The sequence below is a fragment of the Aspergillus caelatus genome (genome assembly GCF_009193585.1).
Source record: "Aspergillus caelatus strain CBS 763.97 unplaced genomic scaffold BDV27scaffold_136, whole genome shotgun sequence".
In the NCBI taxonomy this organism is placed as follows: Eukaryota; Fungi; Ascomycota; class Eurotiomycetes; order Eurotiales; family Aspergillaceae; genus Aspergillus; species Aspergillus caelatus.
In genome coordinates, this window is record NW_022475399.1 from 79654 (window position 1) to 97912 (window position 18259).

The following is an 18259-nucleotide window of genomic DNA, read 5'->3' on the forward strand; positions in this document are numbered from 1 at the left end:
GACGGTGCTATATTCTGTCAGCTCCGGATGAGATGAGCATCTCCGTGCTATGGACAAAGGAGGGAAACGGGTCACAACTAATGGAGGTCACTACGACACAAGGCAAGAACTATATTGATGGAAATAGTATATATTAATTGACCTGACATTAAGCTAATCCGATGCCATGCTGAAAAGCTCGAAATGAAATCACACACATGCGTTAGGGAAAGAAAACCATCGCCGCTTCACCAATAGTAGTATCTCGGGCTACAAAATCCCCAATATCAAGATCCCCTCTCGAATCTACCATGCAACTATGTATCAAGCAGCAAGGTCAGACCAATCAGACCTTAACCTCCATAACACCATTGTAGTAGCAGCGCTTAAGAACACCTTCCTGGGGGTTTTCCTTGCACTCCCACTTGCTGCCAGGGGCAGTCTCGCTGAACGACGCCTGACCTATCTCCTTGATCGGGCCAGAAACCCGCTCAAGCTCGATTGTGAATTTGTCGAATTTCTCGACTCCACCCAACAGCCGGATATAGTAGTTGTTTCCGTTGCAACGGGAATTCGAGGGGGGGTTTGAGTTGGTGGACCTGCGTATCGGGACTTAGTATAAGCAGGATATTAGCGGAGGGTTGTTGGCACTCACCACATAACAGTGCAGTCAGTTGGGGTGTCATCAGGGTAATTTGGGTCGGTGAGAGTAAATTGGATGTTAGAATCGCCGAGCTTGGAGGAGTTTGCTGTCAAGCTGGAGATTTTTAGGGATTCGCTTCGGATGTTGGCGGGGCTGGCTAGTGCGGTGCTGGCGGCCAAAAGGAGGGAGATGGCAGTGAACTTCATTGTGCGGGAGTGAATTGGAACGTTGTATCTGAGATGGTTTTAAAGAGATGTGATGAAGGTGGTTTTGGATTGCTTTGGACGTCTAGAGGTCTTTGGATTGCTGGATGGGATATGGAATTCCTGCAGGCAAAAGACAACATTATATACCTCTCACGGCTTTAGCTGCCCTTATTCCTGAAGCACCTTTTGATATTCCATAAATAGATAATGTCATGACAAAGCTGGAGTATCTCATTAAGGCCAGCCAATATAGTTCGTATCCAGAAACAACTCCCGCCAGGAAGAGGCTGGGTAGGGCTGGGTATGCTCAAGAGGGTTGACTTTTGGACGATCCGGGGCTGGCCCAATTGCCGATCAATCCATTCTGGGGCGACTGGACATACTCTCAGCTATTCTAAGTGCCGCTCTGCAAGGCCTCCCATCTCGGCTAATACTACACCAATCAATCCATTTACAGCAGGTTGGCTAACAGCCAAGCTATAATTGTAAAAAGCTACTGGCTCCTATAAACACATGTTTCTGGAAAATGTCAGCATTGGCTAAACATTCTTCCCAAACGGGCAAGGATAAGCATAGAGATTGCCAAAAGAGTGGAATGAATGCATAGCTCAAGCAATCATGTCATCTAGTGTTCCTAACTGGGTGTCAGTGCTCTAAGCGAAGTTGAGATCGTCAAGAGCCCGCCTTATTCAGGAACAAGTGCCCTACGTCTATTGACCACCTAGACCTGTGGCTGGTGTGATCAGACCTTATGCAGCCTCGTTGAAACAGGGTAAGTGGACAATTTAGTGATTTTTCATGAGGCTTTGAACATCTTCACTCAACGAAATGTCGGGCGCCTATCGAGCTGGCTCTATGTCGCTCGGACAAAGCTGAATTATGCGAGGAAAACCAACAGCTAGTCTTTATCCATGCATAGCCCTCGCCACTGAAAGATTGACAACTCAAGCTGATCGCCGTATCGCTTCACTCTTTACGAGCCTCCAACATCTCAGAGTTGACCCAATTGATATTATACATTGTCCATATTTATGCATTATACAGCATAGGGATAGAATAGCACCTGTTAATGCAGCGAAAGTCTCGCGTTTCGCACCCGCAAGAAGCATGGAAGTAATGGAGTCCGTAAATACATGCTACCACTCGTTCTATAGCGCCGCCTTTTATGTCTGCTTTGGCACCCTATTGGAGCCTCATTCTCGACAACTACACTGATATTGATCCACATAAGCCGACCGAAATAATTGACTTAATCGAATAATAGGCAGCGTATTTATTGTTATCTGAGGAGCTAATCCTATTTACGAATTACTAGTTATATCCTATTAATATTGATAGTTTATAAGCGTTTGTAATACTTGAGTCTCTGCGGCCAGGTATTTACTCTCCTAAATCTCGTTTCCACTTGAAAAAGAACAATAACCGATTCACAGTACGTATGTAACAGGGACAGCACTCAATATACGAAACCTTTATTTGTCAACCAGCCGTTCTTGTCATTGACAGCACCCTTTTACATGGTGGAAGCAAGTCGAAGATCAGCGTCGGTTGCGGCCCAAATAATTGCCTTATCCCGAGGCAAAAAGTACTTAGATTCTGTTAAGAATCACAAGCTACACTTTCGGCCTGGTAGCTAAAGCCCAATCACCGAAACCCAGTCTCTAGTAAACTTTGAACAGGCATCTAGACTGGCAAATATGGTAATTAAGATCTGGACACCGTGGCTGTCGGTTTTATATTGTCGTGAAATCTCAACTGCTGGAAGTATCGGATATTGTGTCTACGCTATGACTTTGCCTATGCGTGACTTCGTCTGGTACTTCGATCTAGCGTTGGCTACAATTATTGAACTTGCAAAGGTATACTGCATCTCATTTCCGAGTGCTGGATTCTGCATTCAGATTGAGGGCATCACAATGTGTGTTAATCAAGGTAAATCTTGTGCTAAATTGTTGAACTGCTTTACTATGACAACCTCACATTACGAAGGTAATTAGAACCATGAGAGTTCGCATGGTTGCTAAGGTCCTTGAGCCCTAGATTATTTATTTTGAAGTCATATAGGCCTTGTTTACCTTTTTTGAAATGGGTAGTATGGCCCGCTCTTATCGACTGGGAGAAATCGGGATGGTATCGAACCTGCTGGGAGTATTGCTATGCCCTTTGCATATTCCGGTGGGATGATGACTGGCGTCTTCAGGTTGAAAAAGTGTTGGAATCATTTTTTCCTCAAGCTTTATGGTTCCGAACTGTTCGTCTAGAGATCTGGTCTTAATGCATGATCCTCCATAGGGGAGGTGGCGGGGGTTTACAGGTATTCTAGAAGATGCTAGGCGTCAACTGTAGTTATATATACTCCTATATAGACTATGCTATCGAAACGAGGTCGTAATCGCACTCTCGTTGAGCCACTTCTTCCATAATTCTGTAAACGTAACTTTATCCTTCGAAACACCAGTCCGTATCTCTTGGATTCTGAACAGTTTGTCCATAGCATTAGATCCAAGATATAATGCATAAATCAAACAGGAACATCTCCCTGGTCTACCATTTCAAGCACCGTGAAACGAATGCGACCTTCATTCGGAACACTGTATGGCAATGCTCCAATCGACTTCGCATCGTCCACACCCTCACCTGCTTTTTCACCGCGCAATGACAACGCAATAATACCCTTTTGCTTGCCATCTGGTCCGTACGCCAACAGAGTGCAATTGTCCCCATTGCGCATGGGTCCCTCTCGGTCCCTGTCACGAAACTCGAATAGTGTTGCCTCGTGCTTGGGTCCAGCAGCCAACAGTGTTATCTCTTTCCCGTTTTCGTTGAGTATAATGGAGCGTAGCCACAGGCCCCTTTTGCGGTTGAAGAGATGGTATCGTTTTGCATATTGTAGCTATTTTGCTGGATTAGTGTATATTCGTATGTATAGTTATCATAGGAAACGCACGGCTGGAGCTTGGTTCAACAGGGTTTCGACTTCAACGTCAAACACATTTTCGCTATTGTTGTCTTCAAATGCCAATCCAGGATGACCAGCATCGTACAACCCCTGGATCGAGGAGGGAATTTGATACACTAATTAGATCAGCTGTGAACCTCTCCTTCATCAGGGTTGTACTTACTGGCCCAGAAGTTTCCTTGTAAAGCTTTCATGGTCGCCACGGGGTCCTTCGCAAGTTCTTTAGCGTACAATTGAGTGACTTCCTGGCCTGTTAAGGTTAGTATACGTTTGTACGGATAGCGTATAGGTGTCCATACGAATTCTCCACGCGTGATGGAGTGATAAATACTCTGGCTTCTTCTCGTCTGCGCGTTGCCATGTATCAAGGCCAAGCCGGAAGCTGACCGTTTCCTTCCTTCTAGTGATTTCAGCTAGTTTGTTGAACTTGTCTGGAATATCTTCGTAGCCTGGTATCCGGCCGATGAAATCGCCCAGAGGGATCACGTCTTCTTGCTAGAGGAAATTAGCACCTGAGATTTCATAATTTACCGTTGGATCAACCGAAATACCTTGATGACACGCCAGTTTTGGAACGGGGCGACCGTAGGACACCAGGCAGGAGGGCTAAAATATATTATTAGCACATATTTCATGTAATCAAGGTAAACAAAAGGGTGACTTGCTTGTTGCAAAGAAGGGTATCACCACCCTGGGCTTGCCATGAGATAGAACTCTGCATACCCCGCCTGGAATCGCTGTCCTGTGCCGACTGTCCATTCTCCTGACTGTAACTGACACTACCAGACACAAACTTGGATGAGAATGAGGCACTAGCTGAGATCTTCATCTGCTTTGTAGCTTCACTTTCGCTACTTGTACCCAACGTGCTGAACTTTTCCGATGAAAACAGTCTCCCACCGAGTTCGACGCGGGTGGCGAAAAAGTGGCCTGTTGGTGTTGGTGTCAATATCGCGGATTATTAAACTTAGGAGGTGTATATCCATACCGTATTTATGGTGAAAGGCAATCAGAGAATTAACATCCTTGACCCTCATGAGATCCTCGCTACATTCATCCGATAGTGCCAGACTGTACTCATCCAAATGCAACACCACCCGAGGGAACTATTAATACCTGATTAGATGAGGCCTCAGGGCGTATATTCTCATTTGAAAACTTACATTGTAGGTGATGTTCATCACGCTGCTTTCTGCGGTACTCTGTTTGCTCAAGGCACTGCTTTCACTCGAGGAGAAACCGGCACTGACAGCGGCACTGAATCCAAACGCCCCTCCTTCACTAAGAACTGTTAGCATACCCGATGTGGGGCTATATGGAGATTATAGTTCGAATATGGATATCATGCATACATAGAAGCTTCAGCCTCGATGGAGGAAAAGGAGCTGCGAGCCATGGCCGTTGCCACGGACGATTTAGTCTCAAACGTATCCACGTACGAATCATCTGCCACAACAAACCGGGGAATATGGAATCGTTGCTATTAAATTAGCACCATTCTATCATCATAGTTATTATCAAAAGGAAATCAGAATTTACCTCGACCTTGACCTCTGAATCCGAAATTTCATGCGGCTGGAACTTTCTCGGCTTCAACACAAAGGCTACACCAGTTAGACCATATCCAATCGTAATAGGTATAGATTCTTTTTTTTTCTTTTTTTTTACATACCACTGTATGGTGCACGTTCAATTCGACGGAATTTGAGCTTTTTGGTTCCATCCGATGCTCGGCCCAGATTGGAAAACACTAATCGAGAAGCGCTGGTGAGGCTATTGTTGCGGATGACAACGTTCCATTCTTTCTCCGACATATCGGCAGGGTTGCTAGTACAGTCAGTAAGTCCAAGAAGTTTAATCGACTGATCATGAAGCCGTACGTAGCACCTTCGCTAGCCTCCGCTAGCCAGTCGGCTTTGTTGAAGGAACTGGTGAGCTGGTCCAGTGAGGTTTTGAGCAATTCCGGTTTATCCTAAATGGTCAGGTCAATACATAATGAGGCAAGCAGTGTGTTGAGAACTCACGCTGAGTTTGAGATTGAGCTCTTTCTTAATAGTCTCCTTGGCTTCATCACTTAAGCCAGTGGTAGTCTTTTTGCTCTTCAGGTAGACGTAGACATTGTAGATATTCTTCGTTTTCTTATCACCGCCCTCCTTCTCCTAGAACTAGTGAGCATTTTCCAAATTCCAAAGAATAGCTAGAATCCGCAACAGACCTCTCCTCCCTCAGATAGAATATCCACATAATCCGAGAAGGACGAAGCATCGTTGACCAGAGCCCCCGTCGGTGAGCAGAACGAACATCCGACCCTATGATACAATCAGCACAATCCAATACATAGACACAGGAAACATACTTGCTGGCATCCAAGCCACCGTTCTCAATAAGCACCGATCGCACGTCAGAAAGCTTCTTGCTACTAATGTCAAACTCTTTCAAAGGAACACAGTTCGTCCTCTTGACCGAGTCATCTTTGGCGTTGAAGAGGTTGACATCTAGGCGGATGGTAGCCATGATTTCGATTCCAGAGTATGAAAGAATTGACAGCTGGGTTGAAGACTAGGGGAGAGAAATTTTTACCACTGAATGAGACTACACTGAATTTAAATGTTTTGGTTTTAGCTAAGAGCTCGCAAAGTGACATTAGCACCCCACACTCTTCAGCTGTTAATTAGGTAGTGAACAAACCACAGCTGAACTCTATGATCTACATATCTAGAGCAGCTGATTGGTTTTGCTAAGATGCAAATCGAGCGCCAGTGCCAAAATGTGCTAAAGGGATGAGCTGTCTGAACTCTACACGATCCACTCCGGGTTATAAGATTATGATAGGTGGAATCCCCCATTCTATACTTTTGGTGGCTTGTGCCAGTCCTTCCAATCCTTAATGCATGTCCTCTTCCCTTTTCGTTTCCCGTCTCTTTTATTTTGTTGCTCAAGTGTCCCAAGAACCAGTCTTTTTATTGATGTTTATTCATGAGAGATAGAGCGCAACCCCTTGCTCATTGTGACCGCTCTTCTTCTACAAAATTATCTATCAAAAGTGGCCCCAGAAGATGCGATATTTTATTTTTTTTGTGCATATATGTCCATCTGTATGGTGGAAAGAGATATTCTGTTGGAGGATTATTCCGGCTGGCAGCCCTGATTGGGTCGGCGTGGTTGCAGGTCGGCGGGACAAGATGATCGATTGATTACCTAAGCGGACCCACAATCATCAGCTTCCATTCTTGTTCCTGCTAGGCTTAGGTAGTAGTAGCACTCATTCAATTCTGGCAAGCTCTCAATTATGATCATCATGATATAGCGTGTTCAAGATATTCTAATACTAGTAGTCTTCGAAAATATCTACCAGTAAAAAATTGTCGTAAAAAGAAATCTCTTAGTTGAAGGCGAGGCACCCCGAGATTGATGTACTTATAATGTCACTGTATATTTACTCTGTTTGAAATACTAAAAATATAGACCTACAACGATATTGAAGTCTCCCGATCTATATAAAGGCAATATTAGACTAAGGATTGTGTTCCTGGCATTTAGCGCTAGATTACTAGATTGCACGGTGTCCCGCATTCGGAATTCCGATACCTCAAGACTGGGTCCACTTGAGGTCGTTTTATTTTGATGCCTACCAGGCTACAGCATCTACGCTGGATATTACAAAATAAACAGTATATCTCGTTGCCTGAAGTCGTCAAATGCCATTGGGATGTTGTGCCACACATTCAACATCCTCTCAGGCAAAGATACTTAAGCCGTAGATTTCCCCTCTCAATCCAAATGAAAGCACAACATCTCTCCTTCTGTACCTCATTTTATCACATCAAGCACAATGACCGCTCACAGTTACACCATTCGTCCAGTCGAATTATCCGATATTCCTGCGCTGGGTGATCTTCTGTACACCTCCAAGCTGGCTCTAACTATCAACCGCCTTTTGTTCAAGAATTGGCCCAATGAAGCTGTCCAACGGCAGAACTATCTCGGTGCATTGGAAGGCATCGAGGTGGATTCACCCGAATCTCGGACTGTAGTTGACAATGTCACCGGTGAAGTCATCGGCCACCTCGCTCTTAACCGCCGCCGACCGGTAGAGAGACCGGAACAGTCCCATGGGGGGATCAAAAAGCCGGACCTCCCTGACTTCTTCGCCCCTGAAGTCGTGACGGCGGTGTTGGAAGCAGTTGCCACGATTGACCAAGAAGTAAAGACCACCGACCGCTATGGTAAGCATCTACCTTCTTTCCTTTTCTGATTGTCCCCTAACATAGTGGCTAACATGCTTTCTGCTTTATCAGAGATTACATACATAGTTGTCAAGTCTGAACACCGTCATCGCGGTATTGGAAAGGATCTGATGGACTATGTGTTCAACAAGGCACGGTCTGCGGGCGTTCCTGTTGCCGTTAGCGCCGAGCCGCAGGTCTATGAGTTTTTCAAGAAATATGGCTTCCATGATACGAAGCATGTGGATTTCGATCTCGCTCAATGGGCTCCGCCACACTCGGGCTTTGGCATTTTCAGGTTGGCGGGGTTAACATGGCACCCTTGAGTCGAATGGTGTTTTTACAAGTCAATTGGTATAGGTCGTGGCGCAAGATAGTTGCAATATGATATCGGAGACATTGGAAAGATGGGTAGTGCTCTTGGTTGCATTTCTCTAGACCTTTATAGCAAGATGGTCTTGTGACTCAATTTCCTCGGTGACCCTCATAATCTTGGCTTCGATCTCAAGCCTTAATGCCAAGTATCACTAAGCCCTACCAGAGCGGAACAACAATTCTCCCAGGGGAGGAGGGGGTGGTTAAGCGTACTGAACAGAACCGTTAACTTGTACTTGTATCCTTAAGCCATCTTTTCTGCATATTAGATGTCTCTGTATAAGCCAAATTTTGGCCTAAAGATTAGAAACGTCGTTCGATACTTCTCCTCTGAGACCGAACTCGGACTCATTTCAGTTCCGTTCCGTGGGTGGTGACTCCTCGGCTTACGTACAGGAATGTGGACGGAATGGTCGATCGGAACAAAGTTCCATTTTATGCGTTGTTCTACCCCTCAGCCCTCAGCCCTCAGCCCTGAACCCCTCCGCCCCTCCATGAAAACACTCCATAGAGGCTCAACCCCTCTTCCTACAAGCCCCTGAAAATGGTCAAATGGCGTGAGAGTGGCTCCATCTTTGCCTTGTGGAGGCTCAGCTGAGCAGCGGAGACCACTCTCAATCCAATGAAAGAGGAGGCACATGAAAAGGTGGATATCATTGTGGCCCGGCAGTGGATACAATCGTATCTCACCGCAACGATCGATGTTTGAGCTGAATGCCGATCTATTTGGTTAGGGGGCTCTGGGATCAATCTAAATAGCCTGTCTGCCTCTCCTCCTCCTCTCCTTTTCTTTTTCTCTCTCCTCATCCATCACATCTTTTTCTGATTTTTCCCCAAACAGACCACTCTCATCCAAACACAATGACTTGGTTCGGTGTGTTGTCCTTGCCCCCAGTCCCCTTTCGCTCTAAATGATATACTGACTGGAATTGCTGTCCTCTAGGCGACGATCACGATAACGCCCGCGCCCACCAGGAGGTCAACGGCACCGAAGGCCACCAGGGACACTGGTCTCACCAGGTCATCGGCGGTGCCGCTGCCTACGAGGCCATGAAGGCCTACAACGACCACGAGGCGAAGAACGGTATTGTCTCCAATTCTCTTTCAGTCAATTTGTTCACATAGGCTGATTCTATTCTTCCCTACTATAGGAAAACCCCAGAGCCATACCAAGGCTAAGGAGATCGGCGCTGGCTTGGCCGCCGCTGCTGTCGAACGTCTCTTCGAGACCAAGGGCCTCGACTTCATTGACAAGGAGAAGGCGAAGTACCATGCCCAGAAAGAGGCTGAGGAGGCCATTAACCGTCACTACTAAGGGTTGACTTTCCCTTGTTGACTATGAATCGTCCATGATGTATATAACATGAATACCAATTAATGTTTTCAGACGAGGTGTTCTCTCTACTGTCTTCCCCGCACTCTAGATCGTAGATGGATAATAGTCTTATTACGCTATCACCTAAATATTATGTTATCATACTCTATTCTCTCGATGATTCTTAAGAATGAGTCTCGGAATCGAAGGAAAATTTGAAGAAGCTACAAGAGCTGTAGGCACATATGTATGTCTCTGCGGGATTTACAGATGTAAGCAAAAGTCACTAGCGAGGACACCGTCAAAGGAGGTCTCTATTGCTTGGCTCTTCTCAATTCCCAGGTTTGAGGTATTTTTGGAACTGGTCAGGGAGCAAAAAAAAGATCGGGATTACGGTCAGACCAGGTGGAACTGGCAATGCGATAAAGCAAACCATGAGCGAGGCATGAGATGATTCCGGTCTGTATATACCCACGACGAGGATTACACTATGGGCTCATTGAAAGCTCATCGGGATTTTCAATGGATTTCAAAAGAAATCACGTCCGGCCTATACCTATCCGATCGTCAAGTCCTCAATGATGTCGATACTGAGGTCGGTGTCTTGGCAAGCATCATGATTCCAAACCTGAGGAATGAAACTTTCTGGCACATCAGAGGAGCTAGAAGAATCAACGTATCAAAGAAAAGACACGCAGGTCCTGTGTGATTGCATTCAATTTGTTGCTCGATTCTTTGGATTGAAGATGGATAAAGTTCCCACCCTTGATGAGGTGCAGCCTGCAGTCTGAATGGGTGAAGTGAGTTTCCCCTGTTGGGGTCTCTAGTTCATCCTGTATATAGTCGCATTAGGCCAACTTCCTATTTAACCCGCGTACAGTCAAATTGTGATGCAGCAGAAAATGAAGCAATTAGCGCGTACTGTGAGGGGGCAAGTAGGTCGTACTTAAACTAAGTCTTGGCAAAAGTTTAGACGCAATCTCAGTGTCCTGTAGGAACTTGAGGGCAAAGGCACACCAATATTGATATTCAGATGGCAAGGCCTCCTGTATACGGATATCAGAATGATACCGGAAGCAATACACGGCAAGTATTTGACCAAACAACCTATAGGACTTGCTTCTGAACATACTGGGTCGCGATACTGAATTTAAGAGGCATACAGCTTTTCATAATACCAATAATAGCTATAAATGGCTGTCAATCAAGGATATGGTCAAGAAATTTTTCGCACCTTTTCAGTTCATCATCCGTCGCTTCATTTGGGCGATTGAGAATCTTGTGGCAGCATTATCTCACAGTAATGGTCTACCCATGTGGAATTTCGCAATCATATAATGTGGCCGAAGCCAAGAGACAACCAGAACATCATTTGGAGACTTTGATGCGTGGAAAGGACGGTTTTCACCAAATTTCCGAGCGGGAGGTAGTTGATTTCGCTATTGTATAAGTTGGTGCGACAGCTCCTCCTTGAGAGAAGGCGAGGGGTACCTGCCATCCGGGGCTATGAAGGCTCAGCGTAAGCGGTAAATCAACGAAGGGACAGAATCCCCTTACTTGAATAGAAGATAGGGTTTTTGGTTCTGGTCAAGAGTATACGATGCGCAATCTGAGCGAGGAAATGATAGTGAAAGAAGGAAGGTCTGCATCGGGAGTCGCGACTCGCGAATATACTTTGCAATAGAAATATTAGTATATTACTAAAACTATAGAAAGAGAGAAATAGAGATTCTAGAGTTTTAAAACATAGTTTTCTATATAGTTATAGTTTTGATGAATTATTAAGTAGAAAAATAATCCTATAATACATCAATAATACCGGAAATTTCATTTCATAATGCTTAATTCGGAATATCTTCGGGAGCTTGTCTGAGGCTATATAAGTGGTTCTATAATTATCGGGTGGGGGTGGGAAAGGAAAAGCCTAGGTCTTGCATATGAACCGCGTTCTGTTAAACAGCAGTATTTCTTATCAACACCGAAGTCATCCCTTCCCAACGTAACATCAAAAGAAAGGAAAAATCTGCTCTTGCAATGTGCTCTATCGACAACGCTATTGAATCGTTCCTTGGTCAGGAAGGGCCACCGCTGCCACGCGTCACGCTTGGCGCTGTGAATCGAGATGGTATCTTCATGTGCGACAACCGCAGCTTGATCATCACTTTCTGATTATTTTAGGGACCTTGCACTACGTGAAGTGTTTCGATGGTAACTCAGCGGAATCTTCCAAGCCGGATGATATTCACTGGATTGCATCCGCAACCAAGTTCATCACGAGTATCGCTGTTATGCAATGTGTCGAAAGGGGTCTGCTGGAGCTTGATGCCGATATATCCCGCATTTTGCCAGAGTGGAAAGATCCTAAGATATTGATCGGGTTCGATGAAAAGAATGAACCCCAGTTTCGACGCGCAAAACGGCCCCTTACACTTCGGTATGGTACTTTCGTCATATTGCGCGAATCGTTCCTTGAAGGCTAAATGGGTTTTCAAGACACCTCATCACTCATTCAGCTGGGCTCGCCTATACGTTCATGCATCCCCTGTGTATCCGCTACCAGGAATTGCAAGGCGAGCGACCTCTGGTACTTCAGACTATCGTACGTGGATACACTTGCGAAACTGGACCCCATTAACTAAGTCGTCTAGAGGGAATCTTTCCCCACTTTCCTTGTGTTTGAGCCTGGAGAACAATGGCTGTATGGCCCTGGGCTGGAGTGGGCTGGATTGATGGTGGGTCGTTGAAACCGAAATAGCCTGCAGTCTGTACAAAAATCATCTGAGCCTCGCTGATCATGATACGACTAGGTTGAGCATGTGACCGGGCTGAAGCTAGGCGAATACATGAGGCAGAATATGTTTGTTCCTGTTGGGGCTAGCGACATTACCTTTCATCTTCACGAAAGACCGGATCTCCAGGCGCGAAAGGTAAAGCTGTGGGAGAGAAATAATGACGGATTGAAAGAGGTCACCGATTTCTGGTGGCCGGAACCAGTTAGTGACGATATTGGAGGTGGTGGCATCTACACAAATGTTCCCGAGCTCCTGAAGATCTACGCTGGTGTCATGCAGGGGAAGTTGCTACGGCCGGAGACTGTGGAACAGATGTTTAAGCCACACCTTGAGAAACGCAACCATCTTGATAACCGAGAGGAGTACGATCTGGCGACTCGGAATGCAATCTACAATGCCGTTCCTAACACAATCCCCGTCGACTATGGCCTTGGTGGTTTGATCAATACCGTCGAGGTGCCAGGCCGCCGTGGTCAGTATTCGCTGACGTGGTCCGGATTGCCCAATTGCTACTGGGTAAGTATTTTTTGACCTCACTGCATATTCCCGAATACTTTCATAGCACCCCACTCCGCAGATCACTGACATGTAGACAGTGGATGGATATTGAAAAGGGCGCCGCTGGGGTTTATTTGTCTCAACTTCTCCCCACGGGCGATCAGAGGGCTGTCGAGCTTCTGGCAGAATTCGAGAAGGCTGTGTACGCTGCCCTCGAATGATTAGTCTTCACCACCTTTCCACGTCATCGATTAAGGACCCTTTTCAGGAAAGTATGCATGGTCCTAATCGACAGGCGTGCGAATTCCTCCCGAGGTTCTTTTCAAAGAAAGGCGCAGAAGCTATGGAGACTAGAGTCAGGCAAATGTGTATAAGTGATTGAAAGAATGAGCCTTACTGTGACCACCCATCCTCCACCCGATCACGTAGGGCAGTGGTACCCTTTCCGTAGTACTCTTCTGTATAGTCCGTCTCATCGAAGTTCGCAAGCTGGTGGATATAGTACTCTGGCGGATGCTCGTTATCGGCAAAGAGAAGTGTCGCATCACTGACATCCTGGTCTTGCGAGCCATTGTCTTCAGACTCTGTCAGGTAACCCACCATCAGTCACTCCATGTGCGGGACCGGACTGTAAGGAGGGCAAATGCACAGGTGACTTATACATTGAGAAAGGCTGTACTGGAAAGGATTGCAACAACAGAGTGTGCACTGGGGGTGATGACTGCAAGCCCACCGGCTGCAGGGGAAAGGACTGCGAGGATGATCATTGCTCTGGATCCGACTGCCAAGATCATGGGTGCGTCGGTTTTGACTGTGACGGCAGCTCTAGTGGTTGCTTCGGCTGGGAATACCTGTCGTGGGGATGTCTCGGCAAGCAGTGCTCTAGCAACGACTTTACTTGCACAGACCGAGATTGTCTCGTCGTGAGCTGCACGGGTCGGGACTGCAAGAATGGAATCTGCGTGGGTAAGGATTGCAAGTCGGAAGACTCCGATTGTGAAGGCAACGAGGCGGAGATTTGCACGGATTGGATCAGCAGCACCCTCATCACACCAGCATCGACTTAATCGACCAAGGCCGTGACGACTCCGTGTGAGACCATCTCGGCCTGCAAGCCAAGACAACCACTGCTACTAAAACCGTTGTCGAAGACGGATTAATCGAAGCAAGCCATGCATGAATGCCATAAACCACTGCTTGATTCACTAGATAGAACATGTACAAACCATATAACCTGAAAAGATCATGGTGTAAAACAGGAGTTGTAAGGTGACCCCAGACGCTCCAGTTCAGTCTGGATGATGAACTAGAGTGAGCGTGAGAATCCCCTACCGCGGGCAGTAGAGGTAACTGTAGAGCCAATAACGCCACTACAAGGGCAATTTTGAATTACAATCGACTTGTAAAGCATTCAAAAGTGAATCCTAGTGTCGATCACATAGTGACGAGAGATACTGGAGCAAAATGTCGGGACGGGCTGAGATGCGAACCCCTGAACCGCTCAACCGCGACCAGCACGAAGATTCGCCACGGTTGGCGAGGCCAAAATGCACCACAAGACCACCGACTCACTAAGTTCGAGAGCAAGAGATCGATACCGAGCAGAGAAACACGCGTTCACGGCGAAAGAAGAAGAACCAGGACCCCAACGTGAAGCGGTGACTTCGGACGACTCCTCGACAGAGAACGAGGACACGAATGCCTCCGGACTGGTGAAGAAGCTCATCAACCTCAAAAGAGAAATCAGACGAAGAGATTATTTGCACAAGGAAGAGCTCTAGAGAGTTACTGTAGAGAAGAGTTTCAAAAAGTCAAAAAGGGAGTACAAGACCACGGAGGTTCGACACAAGCTACAGACCCTGACAGATTGCCAAGCTGCGGGTGTTTGAATTCCTGCGTATAAGAGTGCACAATCTGGTGGCAATGACGTGCCGTACAGAATCCTATCAAGTTCAGGACTATTATCAATGTAGCCCTAGTCTTTGCCTATGCTTCGATGCAGTCCTCGTATAGTAGATGGAAACGAAGAACTAGGTATAGGCGGTGGAGCTGTGTATTTCTCGAGTTCGGGGTAGGGTCTTTATCCCTAAGAGGAGGCGCTATTACCTCGTTGGGATTAAACAGATAGAGACCTCGTTTTCTCCAGGCATCTCATACAGTTTTTTGCACGAATAGATGCGATTTCGCGCAGATTATCGCCCTTAGCTTCTATCTCATTGCCTGTCTGAGCAAGCTTATTATTCGCTTCCTAACGTAGTGTTTATACACCTGAAAATGTTGCCCATTGAGCGGTTGCATGAGATGCGTTGTATGAGTTGTATGAGACAGAAAGTATCAAGGAATGATGCGATTTAGCTCGCAGAACTGGATGAATTCGTACGTCAAATATGACCCATGGCCATTGAAAAGCAGAAGACGAGGTCTAGTATGAAGATCGAAGTGCTGAATCCAGTCAAATGCAATTGAATCGGTAGTATACCCTTTCAGAGCAAGGGTAATACGATAGGTGCAGGCACGATGGGGCTCTGTTTGGTATTAGGTTAACAGAGGATTTGACTTAATACAGCCTTCGCAACGGGCTATATACCGAGATTCTACTTTATTGAAAAGACACTGTTTTAGTCCAGAGAGCCATAGCGGATACTACCAAACGTGATGATGGACGACCACGAGACTGCTAGGAAGAAGCACAATAAGACGATAATTAGTCCTACGGCCACACGGCCCTTGATCATCTTCACCCATAGAAGTGGTTATGAGGGGAGGGTTGGTACAGCGATTATGGCCGACTGGGACGGTCATCACCAGAACTCCCAGATGGGCACAGACGACACAGCGATGGTTCACGCTGCAGGACTCTTGGCAGTTGGCAAGACATGTCCATGCTAGGATCCAGGCCGGAGAGTGCACTCAAAGCACTCTGTTGCTCCAGAATCCCATCACAGACCTATATACCGGATTGCATTGGTCCCACCACACTCACTAAAAAAACGACCAAGATGGATAACACCTGAGCTCAGCTCAGCCCAGCCCTCCAGACCAGTCAGTCATCAATCCGATGCAAGCATCATGCATATCCCCTACCTTACGACATCTGCACCACCCTCCCAATAATAATATGACAACCATCTCTTCCAATGTAAGGACTCTGGTCTATTCTAAGAACAGAACTATGCACAGCACATCTACCTATCCAGAAAACACCCCTCCATACCTCAACTCAACCACAACCAAACCCAATTTAAGAGAAAAAAAAAAAACCCCCCCTACCTACACCCAATCCAATACATACACCATCAGTCCAGCCCCTCCTTCTAACGAGAATGTCCCATCTGAAAACCCTCCAAAAAACAGAAGAAGAAAGGAAAAAGCTTGGCAGAAATTCGAACCCCCCTTACATGAACCGACCCTTTCCAGACCCCCAAAAGCGCCCCCCTTTTTTCCCCTTTTATGTTAGGTTCCCCAAATCTAGATGTTCTAACTTTATCTTTTTCGAATTGCCGAGCACGAGCTGATCTGACTTTTTTGTTTTTACTTTCAGAGGCTGCAGCCGGGGCCCATTTTTCTACGGTTATGGTGTCGTCAATGCGTAACCAAGCAAGTGCCGGGATTGAGAAGAAGGAAGTTTGGGAGGGGGTCCACTTTTCCCCTGAAGGAGTTTGATCGGTTGTGCGGTTGTACCTGAGGAACCAGAATTTGTTGGTTCCACTGGTGAAACGAGCAGCCTTTTTTTTTTTTTTTTTTTTTTGTCCCTAGCGTGAACCATGGGTTTGGTGGTACTACTACTATGGGTTTTCTTTTTTATGTGGGAGAGACTACCTATGTAGTTGCCTATACTTAGGATCTTTGTATATTGTAGTGGAGGTTGAGAGGAGGATATTTAGTAGGGAATAGTGTGGTTATTTTGTCTACCTAGTTTTGAGAAATAGTCTATAATTCTTCTTGGTCCGTTCTCGGAGATGTTCGCTTAGGAACCCGAAGTGATCCGCTCTATCCTATCCACACTGATCAAGAAGCAAATAGGTAGAAACAAAAGAGTAAGCCGGAAAAACAATGGATAAACCACCCATCAGGAACCTTACTGGGTTGTTCCGGGGAAACCTTTTCCAAGGGACACAATACATGAAACACTGGCGGGGTGTTGTTGCTATATTGAGAAACAAAGATAGGTAGGGTAAGGGCTTGTCGAAAGAAAAAATTCTGACCCGGCGGAACTTCCTCTTCAGCCACACAGCCACAGCCGCTGCCGCTGCTCCACAGCACCACAGTCCTCATTGCTCAACCCTCTCCGACTGGGAAGCCTCCACCATAGCAGTCCAGCTACTCGGCCCAAAGCGCTCGTAGAACTCACCGAAAAACTCAGTAATGAAAAGGTACGCCGCCCTATGACGTAGTTCGTGCACCAGGGGGCGCAAGTGTTCCAGCGGTACCGAGTGTATCATATATCCACATCGGGCCCGATCGTAATGGAGTTGGCGGAGGCGACACTGGACTTCATTCGACCGATAGCGAGAATAAGGTTCCTCGCAAGTCAGGATCAGATCGGGTCCTATATTAGCCAGGGGCGCATCTGGCGGTGTTCCTGGGTTTTGGATGACCTGACAATCCTCAAGAAGATCAATATCGAGTTTTCTCCTCTCCTTCTCGGACATGTGTGGTACGGTTCTGATTGGGTATGGGAGAGAAGGTTTCTTTGCGTTTACTGATCGGCAGGGGTGGGGACAAGGTATCTCACCAATCGGTTACCTAAAAGCCCCGGCGTGCCTTTGATGTGATGTTGTAAGCTGGTCAGGTACTCGACAGCTTCGGACGAGTAGAGGTTCGGAGTCTCGTCGAGAAAGATGCCTCCCACGCCCAGACCAGTTCTCTCGTAATCATCAGCCCAGGTGGCATATGTCTGGACCTCTTCCAAGGCTTCCGGGAGGGGCTTCTTGCAGTAGTTAATGGCGATGTAACCTACGGTGACCACGTTGGCATAACGATTCAATCGAGCGACCTCGCGCACGTAGTTGGCATCGGGTAATGGAGAGGCACCTGGACCACTGTTGGGATTGACAATGACCAGAAAATGCAAGTCGGGATTAGCGGATATACTACAGGCACCGAGTTAGATTTGTCTTTTCTTTTTCTTTTTCTTTTTCGTTTTTCCCCTCGGTGATTTTATGTATATTTGCTTTTTCTTCTTGTTGTTTTTCTTTTCGGCACGCCAACGGGAGAGACGTTCGCGCGCGCGGTGGAGGTCGAAATGACGGGAGAAAAAAAAAAA

General features: G+C 46.5%; 6 protein-coding genes across 6 annotated transcripts; 3 read left to right on the forward strand and 3 right to left on the reverse strand.

The window, feature by feature from the left end:
• Positions 1–325: 325 nt before the first annotated feature.
• BDV27DRAFT_166057 (uncharacterized protein) lies at positions 326–6301 on the reverse strand (the record flags this gene model as incomplete). Its single annotated transcript, XM_032074097.1, has 18 exons — positions 326–578; positions 635–856; positions 2548–2552; positions 3377–3721; positions 3776–3903; positions 3951–4037; positions 4087–4282; positions 4339–4393; positions 4438–4717; positions 4776–4893; positions 4951–5068; positions 5140–5267; positions 5327–5391; positions 5460–5614; positions 5668–5759; positions 5812–5946; positions 6003–6096; positions 6144–6301. The coding sequence occupies 18 exons, from the start codon at positions 6299–6301 to the stop codon at positions 326–328; spliced, it is 2634 nt and encodes an 877-aa protein (XP_031925721.1).
• Positions 6302–7493: 1192 nt separating this feature from the next.
• Positions 7494–8648, forward strand: BDV27DRAFT_16260 (GNAT family N-acetyltransferase). Its single transcript, XM_032073417.1, has 2 exons — positions 7494–8013; positions 8086–8648. The coding sequence occupies exons 1-2, from the start codon at positions 7620–7622 to the stop codon at positions 8337–8339; spliced, it is 648 nt and encodes a 215-aa protein (XP_031925722.1). The 5' UTR covers positions 7494–7619; the 3' UTR covers positions 8340–8648.
• A 465-nt stretch (positions 8649–9113) lies between these two features.
• Positions 9114–9791, forward strand: BDV27DRAFT_16272 (DUF3759 domain-containing protein). The gene is made up of 3 exons (XM_032073427.1): positions 9114–9262; positions 9332–9472; positions 9540–9791. Exons 1-3 carry the CDS (start codon positions 9250–9252, stop codon positions 9701–9703), a joined length of 318 nt encoding a protein of 105 aa, XP_031925723.1. The 5' UTR covers positions 9114–9249; the 3' UTR covers positions 9704–9791.
• A 1836-nt stretch (positions 9792–11627) lies between these two features.
• BDV27DRAFT_16281 (serine hydrolase domain-containing protein) lies at positions 11628–13360 on the forward strand. Its single transcript, XM_032073449.1, has 6 exons — positions 11628–11828; positions 11882–12137; positions 12197–12302; positions 12352–12435; positions 12511–13011; positions 13092–13360. Exons 1-6 carry the CDS (start codon positions 11738–11740, stop codon positions 13212–13214), a joined length of 1161 nt encoding a protein of 386 aa, XP_031925724.1. The 5' UTR covers positions 11628–11737; the 3' UTR covers positions 13215–13360.
• A 26-nt stretch (positions 13361–13386) lies between these two features.
• BDV27DRAFT_159592 (uncharacterized protein) lies at positions 13387–14240 on the reverse strand (the record flags this gene model as incomplete). The annotated part of the gene is made up of 3 exons (XM_032072895.1): positions 13387–13577; positions 13673–14123; positions 14220–14240. The coding sequence occupies 3 exons, from the start codon at positions 14238–14240 to the stop codon at positions 13387–13389; spliced, it is 663 nt and encodes a 220-aa protein (XP_031925725.1).
• Positions 14241–16895: 2655 nt separating this feature from the next.
• On the reverse strand, positions 16896–18085 carry BDV27DRAFT_131230 (spherulation-specific family 4 protein; the record flags this gene model as incomplete). Its single annotated transcript, XM_032067586.1, has 2 exons — positions 16896–17591; positions 17729–18085. Coding segments are annotated over 2 exons (684 nt in total), but the record flags the coding sequence as incomplete, so codon positions are not given.
• Positions 18086–18259: the final 174 nt, after the last annotated feature.

Bases quoted from the DNA above. Each gene is read 5' to 3' on its own strand.
- BDV27DRAFT_16272 (XM_032073427.1), top strand. The intron at 9,473-9,539 runs GTATTGTCTCCA...TCCCTACTATAG, and splicing joins CGACCACGAGGCGAAGAACG to GAAAACCCCAGAGCCATACC.
- BDV27DRAFT_16260 (XM_032073417.1), top strand. From the start codon at position 7,620: ATGACCGCTCACAGTTACACCATTCGTCCAGTCGAATTATCCGATATT. The intron at 8,014-8,085 runs GTAAGCATCTAC...CTGCTTTATCAG, and splicing joins AAAGACCACCGACCGCTATG to AGATTACATACATAGTTGTC.
- BDV27DRAFT_16281 (XM_032073449.1), top strand. From the start codon at position 11,738: ATGTGCTCTATCGACAACGCTATTGAATCGTTCCTTGGTCAGGAAGGG. The intron at 12,138-12,196 runs GTATGGTACTTT...TGGGTTTTCAAG, and splicing joins AAACGGCCCCTTACACTTCG to ACACCTCATCACTCATTCAG. The intron at 12,303-12,351 runs GTACGTGGATAC...TAAGTCGTCTAG, and splicing joins CTCTGGTACTTCAGACTATC to AGGGAATCTTTCCCCACTTT.